Source organism: Mus caroli, chromosome 4 (assembly GCF_900094665.2).
Source record: "Mus caroli chromosome 4, CAROLI_EIJ_v1.1, whole genome shotgun sequence".
NCBI lineage: Eukaryota > Metazoa > Chordata > Mammalia > Rodentia > Muridae > Mus > Mus caroli.
Genome location: NC_034573.1, coordinates 26421386 through 26443736, shown reverse-complemented (window position 1 = coordinate 26443736; position 22351 = coordinate 26421386). Strand labels below are relative to the sequence as shown.

The window sequence follows — 22351 nt, the reverse complement described above, 5'->3', positions numbered from 1 at the left end:
TGTCACACTCACTGACTCCCCTCAGCTGTGGTGTCACACTCACTGACTTCCCTCAGCTGTGGTGTCACACTCACTGACTCCCCTCAGCTGTGGTGTCACACTCACTTACTTCCCCATCTGTGGTATCACACTCACTGACTTCCCCAGCTGTGGTGTCACACGCACCAGTTGCAGTTACCACTTCACAAGCTGAAAACTGTCAACTGTCTTACAGTTTTTAAAGCCTGTGGTGGTCTTACTAAGTCTCCCACACCAGGGTAGCTTCATATATATTACAATCTTTGTAGTTTATTCAATTAACAAGCTAGTTCTTTTACTCTGTGCTTCACTGACAATCCTTTACTGAAAACTGATAGAGGAAGCACACTGTCTTGGTCAAGGCTCTTACAGTTTCTATACCAACACTAGGATGTAACATTAAAGTTGGTAGAGGAGACTGACAAAGCAGCTAAGATGACTTTGATGACGTTTTGGTTTGGCCAGTCTACAAGTGCTCTGAAGAGTTAGTGCTTGTTCTTCGATCACCTGAGGACGAGCATACAAACATGTACTCATCAGAGTGATTAGAGGCACATGAAGTAACATGGCACTGCAGCTCCTTCACTGAGACTTTCCCCGAGAAACTGTGAAGTGTCTATTAGTGAAGGAGACATCCTAACACACATTTACAGACAGAAGCATCACTGGAAGTATGTGACCAGACATAAGAACTGAGCCCATGAAGTCACTATGATGAAAAGAGCACTTCCTTGAGTCAGAGGGCCTGGATTTGGGTGGTAGCTCCATCACTGTCTCCTTGTGATATTAGTGTATGTAAGTATGGTTGAGAATATAAATACCACACATGTGAAACACTGTATGCTGTGCCTTTTGGGGCTTAAGTCACAACTCTTACCAGTAGCTTTGCTTTCTCTCTTGATGAGAGAGAGACTTGTTTCCTACGAAAGCTCCCCAACTATAGACAGGTGGGAATCAATATGAGCCTTTCTTTCTGTACTTTCCCCCAGTGTTTCTCTATCTCTGAGATAGACTGTGGCATTGGCCAAGGACTACTGTGTCTTTCCCTAACCAGAGCAGCTGCCAGTCTTGGCCCTGTGTGGAGGAGTCTAAGTTCTCCCCACAGGAACCAGAGACAAAGGTACAGAAAGGAAGGTGGTCTGGTAACAACTGTATTTCAGTATCAGATACACATGGTCTCTGAGGAAGAGGATAGGAACAGTTTTCCAAAGATGAAATATACAAAGTCTATTAAAGAAGAATTTCTTTTGACAAACCATTATGAACAGCCCACATGATTCTGAAAGCTGGGCCACCGATCTCATCGAAGGGTTTCCGGCGTGTTATCACTTCCCAGAGGATAATACCCCAGCTGAAGACATCACACTTTTCACTGTAATTGCTACCTACAAAAAAGGCAGGGTCATCTTGAGACCTGATCCACAGGAATTACAGAACAACCAGTTTTATAAATTTTAAAAGAATGGGAATTTTGGAGAAGAGACTGCCACAATTACTTAAACAATTACTTTCTTTAATACTGTCAACAAATATTTTTACTGAGTTAAATAAATATTAATAATATACTCAAAATCTATGTGAGAAAGTCAGTTATTGCCTACTTTTTCAACAAGATGCACTGGTCTTTCTGCTTCTCTGTATAGACTAATCCATACACATGTAGGCACAGTTTGAACACCCATATATTTTTTTCTGTAATTTTTCAACTTGTCTTTTAGAAGAAGGTATTTTATTTTTATTTTTTGTGTATTAATGATGTTTTTCCCTATGTATGTCTCTGTACCATATGTAGCAATGGCCATGGAGGCCAGAAGAAGTCATTGGGCACCAGGAATCTGGAGTTACAGACCTTTGTGAGCCTCCAGGTGGGTGCTGGGGTTTGAGTCTGGATCCTCTGTAAAAGCAGCAAGTGTTCTTTACCTCTGAGCCACTGCTCCTGCTGCTCAATTTCTTTTGGAAGCACTCATTTGGGGATGGAACTCAGGGACTTTTTCATACAAAGCATATGTTCTATGACTGAACTCTATCCTCAGCTCCTGTAATTTGTTACTTTAATAGGTTTCCTGCTCTGTGGCTAACAGCATTCTTTGCTATCAGAATAAAGCACTGTTTTAATTTAGTGGTTTAATATATAGTTAAAATTCTTAATTTAAAAACTACAAAGAAAACTTAAGTGATTAAAATTATGAGAAACAAATAAAAACTAAGCAGATTATGAACAAAATTGTACTAGTAAGATGAAGAACACACCAACAATATATATATCCAAAACTACTACCACCAATAAAAAATGTACATCCCAATTATTATGATAGATTCCTAAGCAAAATAGTATATAATAATATAGAATGTATCAATAGCAATCGAATTTTGGCTACAGCTGCTGCCTGCTGATACCTTTCAGAAATTTAGAAATTTATATAACCTAATAGTCTGGAAATGATTGAGTACTTTTTATAACAAACAAACCTCTTTGATTATTTACTACAACAATAGTGCACCACTGTAATGCACAGAAAGTGACATTAAATAAGTGACTGAATTATTAGAATAGGCACCTGTATTATCCAGATGAAAGAGAAGACATTATTTAATTTTATGTAAAATAGCTTTAGTCTGACATTTTGTTTTTGTATTTTTTTTCTTTCTGCATAGCCCTTTCTGTCCTAAAACTTATTATGATGTAGTGGATGAGGCTGGCCTCAAACTCAAAAAAATCTGCCTGTCTCTGCCAAGTCTTTGTAATTAGACTTGAGGGAACAATATTCTTTAAGTCAAGTGACAAGTTGCATAGCATTTCCCTCTTTCTCTGGGATGGCGAAACACAAAACAATAAAAATGTTTAAAATTCACCAACAACCAGGCTGGTTAACAGCACTGACTGCTCTTCCAGAGGTCCCAAGTTCAATTCCCAGCAACCACACTGTGGCTCACAACCACCTGTAATGGGATCTGACGCCCTCTTCTGGTGTGTCCAAAGACAGCTACAGTGTACTCACATACATTAAAAAAGGAAGAAAGCAAGCAAGCAAGCAAGCCAAGCCAAGCCTGATTCTTGAATGCACTTTGCACATTCACACAAATGGACATTCACACAAGGCCCATTTCTTTATCTCAGTGTCTCTTACTTAAAAAATAATTTGACATTTCATATAGAAACTTAAATATACAGACTAATCTTATAAATTCTGAGTGAGCTATGGATCCTATTACAGATGGTTGTGAGCCACCATGTAGTAAAAGAAAGCAACTGTTAGCATATCCTTTACTGTACCTTATCTGTACTCAGTGGCATGTGGTCTTTTTAAGGCATGCTGATTTAAGCCTTCGCTCTCTTTTTAACTGATAGCAGATGAGAGCAAAGGCACAGCTTTCTCCTTATTTTGGGTGTATACAGAAGTCTCCATAGTCTCTGACCTAGGGGGAATACAGAGCTATTGCTCTGTGCCTTTGTTCAGGAACACTTGTCAGCTAATCAGTATCTCACCTGGTTCTCTGTGTGGTTAAAGGACTCTTCACCTAACACTTGACTGGTTAACTCGTCCCCCCTCACGGCACTCTAGAGCACGCTGAGAGAATACTCTAACACGTACTTTCACGCTTCTCACATGTTCAAAGCCTTCCTGTACTCAGGCAGCTCTACTTAAGCAGCGAAGCCACCATGACCATCCCTGAAAAGGGAAAGCACTGCTCTGGATAAGTTGTTTACCTTACAAAATGTGTACTGCGGTACATATGAGCTCCTTTTTCTAAACAGTTTTGAAAGCATCTCAAGCAAAGGTGATCAGGCAGACAGGTTCTCAATTATGCAACCTGTGAATAGTGAGGATTGGCTATCCATGTTTGAGAATCTGCACAGAAAATGTCAATTTAAATTCTGCCATAAAATTTGGGCTCTCGCCGGGCGTGGTGGCGCACGCCTTTAATCCCAGCACTCCGGAGGCAGAGGCAGGCGGATTTCTGAGTTCGAGGCCAGCCTGGCCTACAAAGTGAGTGCCGGGACAGCCAGGGCTACACAGAGAAACCCTGTCTCGAAAAACCAAAAAAAAAAAAAAAAAAAATGGGCTCTCAGACTATATACTCAGGGAGACCTTTTTCTGTACTCTTCAGAAGCGACACGATGTGCAGTGTTAGAGTGCATCCTGGATTTAGAAGCTCTGGGGCACATTACCGACCATTCCATGCTTCTCGGACTGTACCTTCAAACACTTCGGGCGCCATCCAAGCAGCACTCCCTTTGTTATTGGTCATGTGTGTCTGGATGTCACAAGCTGTACCAAAATCGCAGATTTTTAGAACTGTCCCTCCTGCAACCAGCAGCAAGCTATTATAAAAAGTTCAAAATTCACAGTCAGTACTTGATTTTACAAGAAAACAAAAAATAATTATGGAACTGGAAAAAAGCTAAGTTAAAGAAACACAATTATTAAACTTTATAAAACATTACTTGGTCACTATACAAGACTTATATCTGTAGGAATATCAGCAAAAATTAAAAGGCCACAACCTTTTACTCATAATTGAGGGAGACCATCATATTCATATTTTGATGTCTTCATCTCTAGTTCCATGACAGTTCCTGACCAAATGTTCCTATGGCTGAGCTCTGAGGTTTCTGCAGTGTAGCACTGGGGTGCTGAAGTGAGAGTCTGATCACAAACATTTACACTACTCAATGGGACAAATAACCTAACTGAAGATAAAGTAAGATACATCAACACAGATGGGAAGCAATAGCACTGGTCTGTTTCTGCAGTATAGGAGATTGAATCATGGGTCTTGTGTATGCCAGACAAATGTTCTATCACTCAGTTATAGCTGCAGACCAATGCTTCTTATTTTATGTGTTAATTTTGAAGATATGTCTCAATGTTTAATTTCAAAACTGTTTCTGAATTTCGAATGTGTGTGTATGTGGGGGAGGGTATGAATCTCCTATAGTTAAGACAGTCTCTAGATGCTAGGAATGTCTCAGGACTTCAACATACTAGGTGCTATGACTCAACTACAATTACTAACTAGCAACCTTTTACCACAAAGCTGTACTTTTGACAATAAACAGAAATGCAGATGGGTTATAAAATGTGCATAACCACACCATAGTCGCAGTCAAAAGAAGTAAATAAAAACTCACTATTAGATATCTTATTAACTTATTGTATGTAAGGTTCTACTTAAACTCTAACTGGAGAACTAATTCTTTAATTCAATGCAATTATAATGAGCAGATAAGCCCCTGTTCATCATGTTATACTACCAAACACTCCTGTTGTATTTCAACTCTTCTAAGTATGCACATCAACAACAAGATTGCCATCATCTCACTGTTCCTGTTCACATTCCTGTTACTCAACCATTTTAAAGGTTCTTTTGAAGGGTCAGGATTCTCAGCGACTATGGAGAAATCTGGGCTGTTTACACCTGTACTCAGATTCAGAAATGCTTTTATTCCCTCTAAGAAAAGCAAGCACCCCACTGGTACAGTTCTCCACCATGTCTACCATATGTAGACCCTGTTCCTCTTAGGAATGCAGCAAGGCCACTGGCACAGCTCTGCACTGTGCTTACCATGTGCAGACCCTGCTCCTATTAGGAATGAAGCAGGAACAGTCTTCAGACTTGTCTCTGCTCTTCGAAAACTATGCAAGAACAATTTTATATACTGAAGGTACAAAATGGGCTACCAGATTCTAATTATTACAATGTAAAGTTGGCATTAATAAAAATATCTCCCAGCCGGGCGTGGTGGCGCACGCCTTTAATCCCAGCACTTGGGAGGCAGAGGCAAGCGGATTTCTGAGTTCGAGGCCAGCCTGGTCTACAAAGTGAGTGCCAGGACAGCCAGGGCTACACAGAGAAACCCTGGCTCGAAAAACCAAAAAAAAAAAAAGCTTTAAAAATATCTCCCATAGACAACATTCTACAATAATAAGTTTAGATAAACAGTTAGATGATAAAAGTAAAAAATAATACTGTAAGCAAGAAGGGAAGAGAAAGGGAAAGGCAAGAGCAACAGTTACCTTGAACCAGGCAGAGAAGGCGAGAAGCCAGTGCCACCCTGCTAGAACTTACTTTGGAGGCTTGAGGTCCCTGTGAATCAGCGCTTTGGGCTGCATGCTGTGCAGGTAAGCCACTCCTTGGGAACACTGTAAACACCAGCTCATGGCGTGAGCAGCAGTGTAGTAAGGCAATGGCTCAGCACCATGCAGCACTGTAAGAGAAAGGCACGACAAACTAAAAAGAACTTTACTGCTTCTAATATGAAACAATATAAATGCATCAAAACACCCAAACAAGTATTCTTTTACAAATACTCCAGTCCCACTTTTAAGCCTTTTTGAGATTAAAAAAAAAAAACAATAATATTTAAGAAATTTTAGTAAATAACTCCATATGGTCATTCAAATAAAATCAGTAATACTATCACACTTCTTAAAATTGATATTACCTTTCACATAATCACATAAATTATAAGCAATCCTGTTCATTATGAGGTTGAGTCGGAGAACAATAGTGAGACAAGATGGCCATATAAGATGCTTACAACTACCCTGTGTATTGTAGCTAAGAAAGTAGCAGTTCTTGCAAATAAAATGAGAGCAGTAGACACAAGTCAACAACAAAGACAGTGGGTATAGCTAAACGTGTATGTAAAATAACGGTAACTTAAAAGTAAATGCTACTGGTTTTATAAAGCTTTCAGGGACAACTCACACATACGTGAAGTTGGTATTTTTAAGGTGAGAGCTTTGTTCCACAGTGGTAATAGCAGCAGTACAAAAGGTTTTTGTGTGTTAGCACTGGTAGTTTGAATGAGAATGGCCCAATGGACTCAGGTGTGGAAACTTGGCCTCCATATGATGGAACTGTTTGGGAAGGACTGGGCGGTGTGGCCTTGCTAGAGAAAGCAGGTCAGTGGAGGTGGGCTTTGAGATTTCAAGACTCAGCCATGCCCAGTGTGCTCACTGCCTCCTGCTTTTGGATAGAGATGTAAGCTCTCAACTGCTGCAGCTCACATGCTTGCTGCTACAAAGCCCCACCCTCTGAAACCATACACCCGATTAAACTCTTATTGAGTTGCCTTGGTCATGGTCACGATAGGAAAGTAAAAATCTAAAATGTTCTGTGACGTTTGTTCTCGCCACTTTATGTTTTGAAAAGGAAGTGTTATAAAGCACGGTAATATGAAATATAGCCAAGAGTTCTAAAATGAAGGCTTCAAACTAAAAAACAGAAGAGTGGGAAAAAGTCTACACACATGTATTTAAAAACAACTGTTACTTCACAAACTTTGAACATAGTATATTGTTAACTTAAAAATTTATATAAATGTCATACCTCTTTCTCGCCCTAAGTCCTTAGCAGTGAAAACAGAACCAAAAACAAACAAATGAACAAACCCAGAAAGCACAATGACTTCCTCTGAGAGCTCTGAAGGTAAACTGTGACAACAATAGGTGATTGAGTTGTTCTTAAAAGCCTTCCAATTGCTTCAGTCTCCTAGGTAAAGCAGGGTTAGCAAATACTCACCATTATACAATGAGCCCCCCTCTGCATATTCCATCACAAGACATACCTAAAGAAAATATATGCCAGAATTTACTGGAGTGGCAACATTGTTGGGCCCTCCCTCTGATAACTTAGTTCAACCGCCTAACTGTCCTGAAAATTATTCTTTTGGCTCCTACTCTGTGAATGACACTAACAGAAGGAACAGGTATCTGTGATCAAAGAACTTGTCTTCAAGGTGCCTGCTCAGATTAGCATAATATTACTATACATTACATATTATCACTAAATTAATATCTATTATAATATAAAAATACAATAATGTTATATATTACTATAATTATATAAAACTCATATATATTATAATGTAATAATATATAGTTATATATGATATAGTATATTATAATGAATATTAATATATAAAATAGATCACAAAATTTTGGGGAAAAAATAGAATTATAAGACCTTTTGAGGACCAGTGCTAATAAAGCTATGTTCTAGAACATCAAGTCTTATAACGAGGTGAGTTATGGATTTACCTCGGTTAGTGAGGAGAATGGACAGGCAGGGGTATGCACTACTCCACGACAGCACAGGTTTTACTCAGATGGGCTATAGTAGAAGAAGCAGAACCCACTGACTGCTTACAGGTAGGCAGTTACAGGGCAGAAAAGAGGAAAAGGAAAGGACTGACAAGTTCCCCTTTGTTGGCCCCCTCACTGACCACTGTTAGGTTAGTTAAGGAAGACAGATGAGTGGGAACATGGGAATGTCAGGTGATCTGTCTTGGCCAACAATTACACGGTCCATCAGTGGGGAAGGTAAAAATTTAGAAGAACAAATTACATTTTTTCTGGAATTTAAAATATTTTGAGAATAATTGTTTACTCAAGATAAAGGAGCATTATAAATTGGTGTGGCCGAGGCTAATAGGTACCTGAGATGGCAACACCAACATACTGTCTTGTTAGGGCTTGAAGCAAACGAAATGCAGAAAATATTTTCAGAAATAAAACTACAATGGAACAGATGAAAACAGCCTTATAAATCATATAAACTGATACACTTGCCACTGTTTCCTATAGGGAGATGGAGAGGGAGACTTACTGGATTCAGGCAGGCTCCATACAACTTCACAATATTAGGATGGTTCACACGTGACAACTGCCGGAGCTGTAACAAATTATGGATCCTTCAGAAGTGCTAGGTTTTCAGGTGCTTATGTACCCATGCTGTTCAAATCTTACTGTCATATAGAACATTTGTTTAAATCATACCAGGTATGCTCTGTTCCCATGATGGCCACAGGCAGTGGCCATCCCCAGTGCCTGTAGAATCCCCATCCTACAGTTCAAGTGGGGTCACAGACATAATCAAATATATGAAGACAGAGAGGTCATTAAACCATGCACAAAGTGCTGTAATGGGGTTAAGAACAAGGCAGGGTAAACTGAGGAAACCAGCTGCCAAAAGTCAAGGCACCATCTCAGTTATGGTACTGACTGAGCCACCCACACCACAAGTGTGGTACTTTCCTACAGGTATCAATTTACTTATTCTGTATCGATTCCTGATGCGTCCAGACTCTGAAAGATAGGAACTATTACTTCCATTTTAATATGAGACCTTGAGGTTAAGTTCCAGAGAGGATAAAGCAGCTGTTAAAGAGTCTATAGTCAGATTTGAACTTCTGTTTACCTGTCATGAAATACATGCTCTTTCTGAATGGTTAGTTGCCTCTAATTCCATTTCCTGTCTTGTAGTTACTGCAAAGAGCTTGGTGTGTGTGTGGTGTGTATGTGTGGGGGGATCATTCAGTTGTAGAGCATTTGACAAGTACGCCTTAGGCTTTAGCTCCAGTCCACCATATATCCCAAGTCGATCCCCAGTATAAAAAAGTGGAGCGGAGCTTCAGGGGTAGGAGAGAAGACTGACACTCCAACTTCCTGTCTCAACCTTCCCCAAGCCAGGAATTACACTGAGGCTGGTCCCCAGTGTAAGGTTTCAAGTTTCTGCACTGTCTTTCTCCTACAACATCATGCTGCTCCTTCTCTCTCCCTTGTCCCCCCTGTCTTTCCCCTGCTCTCTCCTGCTTTTCTCCACAGTGCCATAACTTAACCTCTTTTTTATCATATGCCACTGGACAGTTTTCTTTACAGTTGATATTCATGGACTTTTTTCATCCTTAGAAAATTAGCTGACTCTTTTTTAAAATGTTATTTCATGTAACTTTTTACTATTATGTATTTATTATCTGTCAACATTCCATCTTGGCAAAACTCATCATTAACTTCACATAGCACATTATTCAAGCACATATTTCTGTTTTCTCTGAGTCTCATAAATAGGTGAGGTTTTTGTTGTTGTGTGTCAGGTATAAACTCAGAAGGATGAAGAGACTCTGCAAGGAGGTAATAGTATACCATTTGGAAGTTGACAAGCTAGTGATGAGTAATAACTGACCCAGCAGACCTAGAACCAAGCAATGAAAACAAGTGAAGCAACATGATTAATTTCATAAAATCTATTATGTAGAAGAAACTCAAAAGTTATAAAGCTGATGTTATAAAGGGCTCACTAACAGATTTTCCTAGGAGACAGCAACCACACAGACTAAACTTTAACTAAGGCATTGCTGCCTTCAAACTACCCCAAAGCTAAGTAGTATGCTAACCAGACAGAAAGTGATGAGCAAAACTACTTTGTTATCATGTAAATGTCTGCTCACCAGGATTCACTGGCCACCCCCAAAGAACAGGCCTCTAACTGGCTGCTTAAGGGGCAGCTCAAGGTCACAACTAAAGTTAAGTCCTGGGCTGCCTTAAAGCCCCCTGTTTTCTTCTTGAGAAAAACATAAGTCTGCCAGATGGGCAAGAAGACCCTAGATAACAACCATTTGAAAAGAAAAATCCTGGTTATTATAATAATTCTGGTGCTATGCAAATCTCTCATCTGTGTAAGTGGCCAGACTTACAGTCTCCTGACTGTTACATTTTTTAAAGTGTAACCCGGGGCCAGGACCTAGAAGAGATTTAAGGATGACAGAATCTGTGGAATGCATAAGTCTTAAGTGAATTAAGACTCTTTTATTTGAGGTTGGTCCCTCTTTGGGTGCTAGCCACAGCTGGCCACACTTTCAGTAAAGAGCTTTTCCTTATTAATCTAAGTATGTGGAGTAGTTTCTCACTAGAAAGGTGTATTATTTCTACAACATTCTAAGAAATTCTTAACTTTAGGTATTGGGAGGAATAATACCACTTTAAAGTTAAGATAGGCAACCCTGAGATACATCTGGACCCGTGGGTAAGTGCGCTTGAATTCCTGGAGCGACTCACGTAACTATACTCTCCCCTAGTAACTTTTAACCAGAATTTAAAGCAAAAAAATGAAAGACATTCCTAGGAAGGCACTGCTTCAGTGCAGTCAACTGCTAATGCCCATGCACACAGAGAAGAGAAAGGTGAGAAACACTGTGTTTTATATAGTCTTAAAACCAGAGCATCTCTGGTGAAGAATTAGTGGATACAAATAACAGCTCAGCTTACCTCCACAATGAAAGCCTTCCTCTCAGATTCACTTTCTATCTGTTTAATAGCAACATCTTTTGCTCTCCACTTAGCTTTGCAAACTACTCCAAAAGCTCCTCTTCCGACAACCTGAGTTAACAAACAAACAAACAGAAAACCCCCAAAAATCAGAAGCAGAGTTTAATATGATAGAGTCAGTTTTTAAGTCTCATCAAAGGTTTAGAAACCACCATTATCAAAATTTGCTAAGAATGAGTTTTTCATTAAACTGAAGATAAAATGCAGTTTTAATCTTTGAAATGAACCTCTTAATTCTAAAGCAGAAACAAAAAAATACACGGAGGACATAAGGCAATTTTTAATCACAGTAGAAAATTAAAGTCAAGATGATTGAGAAGTGGTTCAGAAAAATAAAAATGAAAAAGAACATATACTATTTAAAGAAAATAAAATCAGCTTTCAAATAACTCTAATTGGGGGTAGGAAATGGAAGGAAAAGGGCTAAAGATATATATAAAAGGCCCACTATGAAGGACACGCAAAATGTGTTACTGTCTACACAATGACCCCCACCCCAATACCTCATATTACAATGCCCATTTATAAAATGCCCAGGAGAAATCTAGGGACAGCAAGCAGGTCAGTGATTGCCTTGAGATAAGGATCAAAATGGAATTAATGTAAACGGTATCCTGCCAAGGTGGTGATGTGTTTGAAAGTTGACTGTGCTGGCTGACAACTGGGTAAATTCACAAAAGTCAATAAATCACACTTCACATGGGTAAGCCTTATGATAGGTAATTAGCTTATTACTTTTAAAAAGTTATAAAAATACAGACCAACCACATGCCACATTATTGCTAAAACTAATGGCTATCACATGGGCACACTGCTCTGTCAAGTTCCTCTATTTAAAAAAAATACTTGGAAAAATCCAAGTATTTTTAAAAGTATTAAAAAACAAAAATGAAAATTAGCGTGGTATCTGTCAGATCAAAACCGTTAGACTGTTACTGTGAAGGGCACTAGGTTCGCACCTTCATCTCCAATCTCGTACCTTCTATGTAGCTAAATGCTATGGCAAGGTCCTTTCCTCAAGGAAAGGTTCACCCCACTCAATACATCTTTATAGACTGTTAACTAGTGGGCATTGAGAGAGTGCTCTGCCCACATCCCTCTTTATAAAGCCTCACAAGGAGGTGCTAGTGTTCTCCTCATGTTACACATAAAGCACATGGTTTTAAACGTGCCAACTCACTCAGCTCTACACAGGTAACAAGCAGTACAGGACAGTCAGTTAATGGTAGGCAGCCCAGCACTAGAATACCAGAGGCTCTAACATGTATGGCACACTTTATATATTAGGATCAGTTATGTGCTCCTTTGGTGTGAGTCCACTTAAGACAACTTATATAAAACTCAACATCAAAGTTGGGCGTAGCTAGTGATCAAATAGTTGTTCTTCAAAATCTACACTGGATCGATCGATCCCTTCACAAAGGGAGCAGGAGAATACACTAGGGCCGGAGCTGTAACCTGGGGCACGTGAACTAGCTAGTCAGGTTCCAGTTCTACTTCATAGGCTGTGTAAAGCCGTATAACTACTTCTCATATTCAGTGCTCACAACAAGATGAGCACATTTTGGTGGTGTTTTCCCCCCAGATTAGCACAAGTAATCCATTTCCATTTTAAAGGTAAGCAGTCATAGGGATGCAATTACACATTACACAGTAAGAAAGTATTTTGAGGCAGGATCCGAAACCTACAGCTTAGAATTACCAGCATGCGCTATGGTAATTCATACTCAGCTTAAAGGTAACAAGGCTGCTTATATGCAAAGTCCCAAGTAAGCCTGGCTCTTTTGGAGACTTTTTCCATTTCCTGGTCTTGGCCATTCAGAGACCATCTTGTTTTCCAAGCCTCAAAAAGAACCCAGCACTGGTGATTTACACTCAGCATCCAGTTACTTTAAGAAGATTTAGGAATTGGCTTTGGTTTGAACATGTCAGTCTTTATAATCAAGCTTACAGTTAGGCGTCCTGCTCACTGTTAGGTAAATTAACATCTGAGCTTTTTTTCCTTTTCTTTTTTGACAGTAAAGCATAGATGTTTATATTTTCTTTAGTGAGTATCTATAAAGTTCCTAAGTTATTTTCCTTACTGAGTGTCTATAGGGTTCCTAAGTTATTTCCCTTCATATCTATGGAGATAAGAGTATCTAATAGGGGGTTATAGAATCAGGCTCTTCCATAAACATTATAAAACAACGCCCAGAGTTGGGTTTGAATTAATACAAGGAGCCAGAGCACTCATTTTTCTCACAGGAAATTAGCAGCAAACAGATCCTACAAGATTTCAACTTCATGGTCATAATCAACTTAGACGATACACACAGATCAGTCTGCCTATAGACATTATCACTAACTATGAAGGAATGATGATAAAGTATTAAGACATTCGATACACTTCAATCATGTGCCCACAGATTAATCAGGGCAAGCAGTACTTAGCATTATTAAGAACGTCTGCTCTGAGTGTTATTTGTATTTGTGGATTCTGTACTTGTCATAACTATGCCGAGTAAGCATGACCATCTGTGATCCACAGGTGCCATCTAGTGATGAAATGACGACTCACCCTGAGTTTTCAACTTCAAACCAGGGGAACTAAATGTGAGCAAATAAATACACGATAAACTCTCTTTTGCTGTGAGAAATCAATTTCACAAAATAATCTGAAATAAAAATGGTCACATTCCTATCTGAGAACCCATGGCCTCAAGAAATCTCCATTCTCATTTGAGTCATAAGTTACTTCATAAACACACTGAGGTTAACAGATCCTAAATGATAACACAAGAAGGCAAGTTGTCGAAGTTGCTGAAATGTCTGATAGAAATAACCGTCATAGTTTTACAGGAGTCAGTTTAATAGCATGGAGCCAGTGCTTAAAGAATTATATTTCTTTAGATCATAAAGACTTCTTTTTTTACATATGGCATTATTAGGAGTAAAATATTAGCTGTTAGAAGTAAAAAGCAAAAACTGACTTTTTGTGAGATGAAAATGAGACAGGGAAGAAATCCAAGGCTATACAACAAGACTACTTAGATTTTTTTTTTCTAACACTTTTTTTTAACACTTCAGAATGCCAAAGGCAAGCATTCACAATACACTAAAGACCTCAGCAGCCTCTCTTTCCCCAACAGGCTTGGAGATTCAATGGTAGAAAGCAGTTCAAACTTTCTCCCACCCCCACTTTTTCCTTTGATTAGCAGAGGCAGACAGCCTGGCAGACTGTGCTCTATAAACATGGGCAGCTACAGAGGCATAAGAACACTGATAAAGAACACACAGCAGGCTTTACCCCAGGCTACCTTGGACCCAGTTGAACATGACAATGATTCAGAAAAAATCTTGCAAAAGGAGTAAGTGAAATTAAAGTCTGACCACAGGGAGGAGGCTACTGTGGGGAGGGTTGAGACCTGAAATGGATTCATAGCTGCTCAAACACAGACCTTAATGCAAAGTGCTTAAAGTGACTTTCTGAGGATTGATGACAGCCAAAGGGAAAGCCAAGTCAGGAAGCATGAAGAAGGTCTTTCTTCAGTGATACAACTGAACTGCAAACTGCATTTCTTTAACCCTGAAATATTTGAGTACCTAGTACATCCAGCTGCTGTTTCTGAGGGACTGAATGTTCTTTAGCTAAACTGACAGTACCAAAGTGGAGGAGCCTCAGAAATAGAAAATAAGCTATGGCTCACAACCATCTATTTCTCAAAGCATCATATTCAACAGGTTAACTGTTGGAGAAGGGATTTATAAAAGGTTTTCACCCTTTCAGAAACAGGAGTGAGTGGGATGATAGAAGCTTGCACATAAAGGGGGTGAGGGGGAGTCTCCAAAGACAGCTGCCCTCAATCTTTTCCATCCTTGTCTGTCTTTACCATTACTCTACTGAGGAGTTCATGGCTTTCCCCCTTGAGTCAAGTTGGTCAAGAATTGCTTTTATCAGTAGTATAGTGAACTTCCTGGAACTTCAAAATCAGGGCTCAAGAAGCTTTAGCAATTTCTATTTTCTTCCTCTTAGAACCCAACATCATGAGATAAAGGCCCACTTGCTACGGAAAGGCCTCATGGAGGATGATTGGGCATTTGCTGAGTATAACTGATGACCAAGCAGACAGAGACACTATTCTGTCAGGCATGAAGAAGCAACCTTGGATGCCTCTGTTCCATGTGATGGTAATATGTATCAAGGCACTTGTTTGGTTTCCACCCAGGGGCAAGGGACTGAGGTGCCTATTTTACATATCAAAGCAGACCTGGCCTCCAGGTTCTCCCAGCAACTCTCAGTCCCTGCCTGGCATACTCTGCCCTCCTCCTTGAGCTCTTCCCTCTATCCTTCTCTCTTCCCATGGTGACTTCCCTGGCCTAGTTCCTTGGGGCCAGTGAACTTGTCTGAGAGCAGCTTCCCAATAAGCCTGCCTATATATAATCTAATCTGGCTTGAGTTGGCTCATTTCCTCAGTGAAGAAATAACCTATCACTACATGGACTTCTGGAATGAATTCAAAGAAACAGACAGGTATGAAAAGAAGTGTGTGTCTATAGTAACTACGAATTAGAAACCAGTGTTAATCATTAGAAGACAAATTAAGAATAATTCCATCTTGGTCTTCTTCACCAACTAATAAATGTTAAATACCAATTTGAAGCTTGCATGGCTAGTGCTTTACCCAATAAGCCGTCTCTCTGGCCAGCCCAAGTTCAATCCCGGAACCCCTACAAAAAGCAAGATGCAGTGGCATGTCTATACATGCAGTGGCATGTCTATCTAGCACTTCCCATCCAGTGAGATGGGAAACAGAAAGAAGATAACTGCCTGGAAGTATGCAACATAGCAACAGAGATAGAAATAGAGACAGTCGCAAATAAAATGGAAGGCAAGAACTGATTCCTGAAAGTTGTCAGGTGTTTGTGGTGAAAATGTGTGCACTTGTGGGCAAATAAATAAATAAATATTTAAACACCGACTCCATTCCCCTTACTTTCAGAGGATCACATTTCCTTTGACCTTATTAAGATTTGCAAATTGTGTTATTTTTCTAATTTATCCAACCCTCACATTCTGGAGAAACTTTATTTGGAGAGAATTTATTACAACTTGAGCCATCCTCAGATGCTAGTAAAGAGCTGGAAGTTCAGTTCAGGTGTTACTGTATCTTTCGCTGTATAGCACACCGTATCTTCACATGCTCTCTAATGGGCCACACACCACAGTATACACACACCAGAACGAGCTGTACTTCACTCCAACGAGATGACCAAACAACGTAGACTATTGCCATTATAGGACTCATTGGTTAAGAAAGTCTATTTCTAGGGACGGAGAGGCGGCTCAGCAGTGATCAGTACTGGCTGCTTTTTCAAAGAGCTTAGGCTTTGTTCCTTGCACCTCTAGAGAGGCTCACAACCATCTAATAACTCTTGTCCCAGGAACTGATGCCCTCAACAGACACAGTACACAGACATATATGCAGGCAAAACACTCATACTCCTAAAATGGTATAAAAGTAATAACAAAAGGCCCACCTTGTCTCTGTCTCTCAGGCTCAGAATGTAAAACAACACTTTCCTGATGGAGGTAATTTCCACAACTGTAAGAATTTACGAACTGGCAGAGACAATTACAAAATAATGAAATAAGTTATACTTTATTTGCTACCTCATTTCTAGTTTAAGCTGGTAATATGTTTGCTCCACAAACAAGAGGACTCAAGTTCAAACATTTGGTGAAGTGGAACACATTTATAATTCCAGCACTAGGGAGGCAGAGATGGGCAGATCCCTGGTCAGTTAAGCTAGCTAGCCCACGTGTATGTTTCAAGCCAGCAAGAGAGCTGCTGGCACTCAAGGAAGAACACAGTGGGTTATCTGACTTCTGGATTCCACAAACGGGTGTACAGGTGCACTTACACAGAGGTTAACATGCACACAGGCAGCCTAATTCCTTAAGGACTAAATATTACTCCTTCCCTTCATGTGAATAAAATTAAAAACAAACAAACAAACAAACAGCAACTAACATATGGAAACAGCTGTACCGAGCGTGTTCTTAATTTACTATTAAATGATTCATGTTAATTGTCTCCAACTCACTTTATTTAGTTCAGTGGCTATGGCTGTCGACTTAGTATAGCTCTGCTCTAGGCACTGTGTAAATGGACCCCCAGCTATGCTGCCATCATAGAAATCTGGAACATAACAGAAAAGCATAGACCCTAAAGTCATTAGCTAGGATGTGGCGTCTCCAACTATTCAGAGCTTCAATATCTATTAATAAACTGTCAGAGTAGAAGTGCTGACAAGACAGACTTGATAACACACAAGCAAAGCTCCGGGTTTCGCTTTACTACAGGCTTTTAAAGCCTCCCACAAAACATCTTTGCCACCGACATCTAACTCTCTAGAACTGTAAGGCACCATCAACTCCTCCGTCAGTTGTTTTTGGTCATATTTTATCATTGGTAAAGACAACTAATACCTCACCTGACTCACTTAACTAGCCTTTCCTTTAAATGTACGTCGGATTATGTGTCACCCTACATGCTCATGACACATAAATAATCTCTGTAGCCATCTCTTTACTGCAACCATTCCAGATGTCTACTGAGATCAGTGGCCACCAATTTCACATAGAAGAACTCACTGGTTACTTTTGGATATTCATAACTAACAATCCCATAGACTCATTTATTCAGGCCCTATAACTTCAGGCCCTCTTCTAGTATAAGCTACTTAATAGTTTATAGTCACTGTTAAATTTCTTTCTACCTAGTCCCATCCTAGTATATTTTAGCTTTAAAAACAAAATCTTTTCCATGCCTCTTCAATAAAACATAAACAGACATGTACAAAGAGTAGCTGTACATGCCAATATGCTTAGCTGTGGTCGGCATTCTGGGACTCTTTTACAAAGTAATCCCTATAGATACAGTCTATGTACTTAAGTGACTCCTGCTAGACACAAATATTTATTAAATATAATGGAATAGAAGGGATCAAGACTGGGAAGAACCAGATCTCATTTCCAGTGTAAATTCTGGCTTAGTCAAATTATGTAAAATAACCCTGGCTTACCAAATATTAGAAAATCAGACGTGCATCCAATTCTCATAATTATGCTGTGATCATTTTATTTACTGGTTTAACAAATATTTAGAGAACTTTTAGGTGCTATGCACTTTGATTAGAAATGTAAATAAGTTACTTTACATCTGGCTGAGATGGGTACACAATTCAGTTAGGAGCCATGAGGACAATAGAAATACTATGCCCCAAGTTCCTTGGGAAAAGCTTCTCTTAGGAAGGGACATTTGTGGAGGGACTTGAATGGTGAGAAGGAACTAGTCACGTGATATTTTGGAGGAAGAGCACAAAGGCAGAAGAACACGTGCAAGGCAATTATTCACTAGTGATATTTTGAGCCAATGAGATAAATTTATTTGGTATGTAGCTGCAATCCTGTCTCTACTTACTTACAGGTTTAACATTGTGACTCTGAGAAAGTAACCAATCTTCGGATTCTTGCATTGAGCTGTACTGTACAGAGAAGAAATGTGAAATGTGTAGGCCCAACCTCTAGGAAGGAAAGGAGTGTTCTGAGCCTTCCTTCCTAGAATTAGGTTCCACTGTAGACTACTGCAGTGACACTGCACATATACCTACAGGACGCAGACTCATGAGAGAGGAAGTTCAAATTCCAGCTCTACCACTGACTGAGACAAGAGGCTTTTGGCAAACCAAACTCCGTGACCAGTTGTCAGTATCTATAAAATGGGGATATCATTTGTCTGTCTACCCAACTACATTTCCTGGGAGATTATGACTACGGTCTAAGAATGCCCAAACTTACTGTGGAGAACAAGATAGTTCATGTTGGAAACGAGGTATTTATTTTTACAACAGGAATAGATTTCTAATAATTTTGTCTAATCTATCAATTTAAGAGAGAAATCACAGGTCTCCAAATTGAATGACCTGCCTCCATATATTCTGACACAATACAGCATCTAATTTTCTAAATCTGAGTACATTTTCCACCAAACCATCCAATCCTGAAGGTTAAAAACTGAGTGACTTATAAAAAGTTAAGTACCCATGTAGATTTCTTAGGCAGAAAACTGATATAATCTGACATGAAAGTGAAGAGCCACAGTACCCTGATACTGCAATGACAGAAACACCTACTGTCTTAGAAATGTGTATCTACGAAATGATTCCCCATCTGCCTGGAGCTAGATGTCTTCCCGCCACAGCTTCTAATTATCTTTGTGTAGCACTGAGTCCATTATATTATGGGCTGAGAAATAAAAAATGTGGTTTTCTCAACTTACTGTTTTGCTTTCTGTGGTGCTAGGATTGAAGCCAGAGCCTCAAGCACAAAGGGCAAGAACTTCAATACTGAGTTATACACCAAGCCATTCTTTTCTTAATTTATAGGGTGATATACTTGTCCATATAAAACACTGAAGGCATGTAAGATAGTTTTCATGTTGGGTCATCTTTCTGTTTTCCTATTTATGATTTAAACTAGAGATGGAATGTAAGTTGAAATAGCTTGAGTGCCCATGATGCATCGCTGACTGTACAATCTGTTTAATATGCTCACATGAAGACTATAATGGAAATTATGTAATGGTTTTGACATCAGAAAGGCCTGAATTAAATCGGGACTATAAAAATAAACTAGGTTCTAAGACGAAACAAATTTCAAAAATGTACCAGCTTTGGATTGAGGGCTTCAAATTGATTATTGTCTCCCTTAGCAACTGGAAGGCCCCAATGAGGCAAGAATGTGAAAACTTTAAAAAGTTGTGTGCAAAAAACTAAGGCTGCAAAACCAAACAAAGTAAGCTCACGGAAACATGTGGTAGACCATGAAGTACAAGTTATTATTATATAACAATTAGTAGTCTACAAGGACAGCAATTCATGAGAGTACACGTAAATGCTTATTTAAAAGCTGCGATTCTTGTATACTGACTCACTGAAGTTTTAGTCTTAAAAAAGAATGTTATCCATGAAAGCTGGACCAACTACCCGCTTCTGAAAAAAGGAATTTATCTTAGCTTCAATGGGGGTGGGGGGGCATATAAAATGTTTTCCTCTTAAAAAACAGGCCTTCTTTTAGCATATGACCTTAAAGCAGGTCACCCTTCCTGTCTGGAACTTTGCTTCCTAACAATATGTCAGGCACTATATTGGATTTTCTGCACACACTGCTTAACTGGATTTGTCACACTGATAAAGTAGCAATCACTCCCATCTTACAGTTAAGGAAATGAACACACAGAAAGCAGTAAGAAACCAAGTCCCACAGTGCTCTGTCTATCTCTGAAGCGTCTTCCTCTGTCTCAAACCTTCCCCTATCCAGCACACTTTTTCTAAGACAATCATGCTCTCAATGAACACACCCATCTCTGGTTAGTTTTTGTGATACAAAGATATGACTTAGTAGTCCTCTAAGGTAAAGATGTATTTATTGAGTGTTAATTTGCTTGCATCTTTTAACTCCTTACTACAATGCTTTAAAAATGAAAAGACAATTCAGTCTAGCTATCAAAAACCCACACATCAAGGTACAGAAAATGCAGTGCTCTTAAAAAGCGGTTAAACTCATAGAAACTGCGTGAACGCGTTTCTAACCAAAGCTTCAACGAGTTCTAAACGGCATTTTGAATATATGTACAGATTTTTTTCTCTTTAGTAAATATTAAGACTCTTAGAAGTCACTGGCCCCACTGTGAATCTAAAAATAGGCGATGAAGAAGACACCCTTCCACCTGAACATTGAATTTATTCGGTTTTTCTAACAGCGATTTCTGGTGTAGCGTAATATTCTGACTGTCACCACAATCACTACTTGCCTTTTCAGACTATGCTACTTGAAACATGTTTTCATAACAGACTTAACGTTACTAGAGATTGAAATTCATCTACATTAGCGCAATAGAAGGCAGAACTACCTACGGTATCAGAGAAAGAAGAATCCGGGACCAGGAGAAGCACCGTGAGGCGTTCGACGTTCTCTTTACCAGCCTGTCCCGAGCATCCTTTCGTGTCACACACCGCGCTAGAAGTCACACAGACAGACAGACACAGACAGACACACACACACACACACACACAGACAGTCACACACACAAAATATCCTGGACTCTAACACCACTACCAGCGAGCTGAATTCCCGCAGCCACCAAACTTTGCTCAATTTATTTACGGATAATTGAACTGCCGACCACATATGAATCAGGTAGAGAATCACAGATCCAGACTCAACCCACGAAGCCCATCGGGAAGCCGCCTCCCACCCGGGATCCCAGGCGGCGCGGGGCAGCAGGGCTCGGCCTCGCTCACCTCTTCCACCTCGATCTCCTTGTAGTCGATCTCTTCGAAGTTCAGGACCTGCGACGGCGCTTCGATCATCTCACTGGCAGAAGACGAGGAGGAGGACGAGGCGGCGGAGGCTGTCGACATGATCCCCCGCGGCGCCCGGGGGGCCGCGCCCGCCCTCCGGCCCGCGCAGCGCCCTTCAGCCCGGAGCCCCGCAGCCCCGCCGCCCGGCGCTCCGTGGCGCGGGACCGACCCGGGCCACCGCCGAGTCCCGGCTTCCGCTCCTCAGCGCTTTCCGTCGCCGGGCCCCGCCCACTACACTTCCAGTTCCGGTTTGAACTCGGAACTGGGAGGGAGGAGGCGCGCCTGAGGGACCCGAGCGGGGAATTTCCCGACCCGGGGAGCGAGAGAGGGAGAAGCCGGGGTAGGGGCGGCGTGGAGGAGGACGAGCGCGGAGCCGTGGGCCCGAGGAGCAGGCTTCGCGAGACTTTTGCGAAAGGGCCTCGGCGGCAGGAGGATACCGCGAGACCGGGCGCCGTGACGTAGTAAATGTGCGCTATCGGAACTGGCGCTGAGCGAGCCCGAAGGCCGTCCGGTTGGTCCTGCGGGATCCAGCGGGAAAGATGAACTCCGTCGCTTTCTGCCTGTTTCTTTTGAGCCGCGTCGTGCCTTCCCCTGCTCTGTCCTGGGCGGCCTGCGGTCAGGCGGCCTAGGGTTTGGCTTGTGCTCTTTGGGCGCATCTTCATGTCGGGTTTCAGCCGTGAGCCCGTTACTTTTTTAAGCGGAACCCCGAGCTGGCGAGGGGGTTCGGGAGCAGCGGTTAGCGCGCGCCATCAGGGGTAGCACCGTGATGCGTGAGCGCTCACTAATGGACGTTAGCATCGTGGTGAGACACC

At 40.7% G+C, this 22351-nt stretch overlaps 1 protein-coding gene across 2 annotated transcripts in view; it reads right to left on the bottom strand.

Annotated features, from left to right (window-relative positions):
- Positions 1-21932, bottom strand: part of Map3k7 (mitogen-activated protein kinase kinase kinase 7) — a 56501-nt gene extending 34569 nt beyond the window's left edge. Inside the window, exons 1-7 of one of the 2 annotated variants that reach the window (XM_021159535.2) lie at positions 21480-21932; positions 11073-11183; positions 8635-8700; positions 7549-7594; positions 6091-6229; positions 4218-4342; positions 1275-1403 (exon numbers count right to left, since the gene is read on the bottom strand). In XM_021159535.2, the coding sequence (XP_021015194.1) occupies positions 1275-1403; positions 4218-4342; positions 6091-6229; positions 7549-7594; positions 8635-8700; positions 11073-11183; positions 21480-21599 (736 nt within the window). In that variant the 5' untranslated portion in view covers positions 21600-21932. The remainder of the gene's footprint in view (positions 1-1274; positions 1404-4217; positions 4343-6090; positions 6230-7548; positions 7595-8634; positions 8701-11072; positions 11184-21479) is intronic. The other variant, XM_021159534.2, reaches the window with a different exon arrangement.
- Positions 21933-22351: the final 419 nt, after the last annotated feature.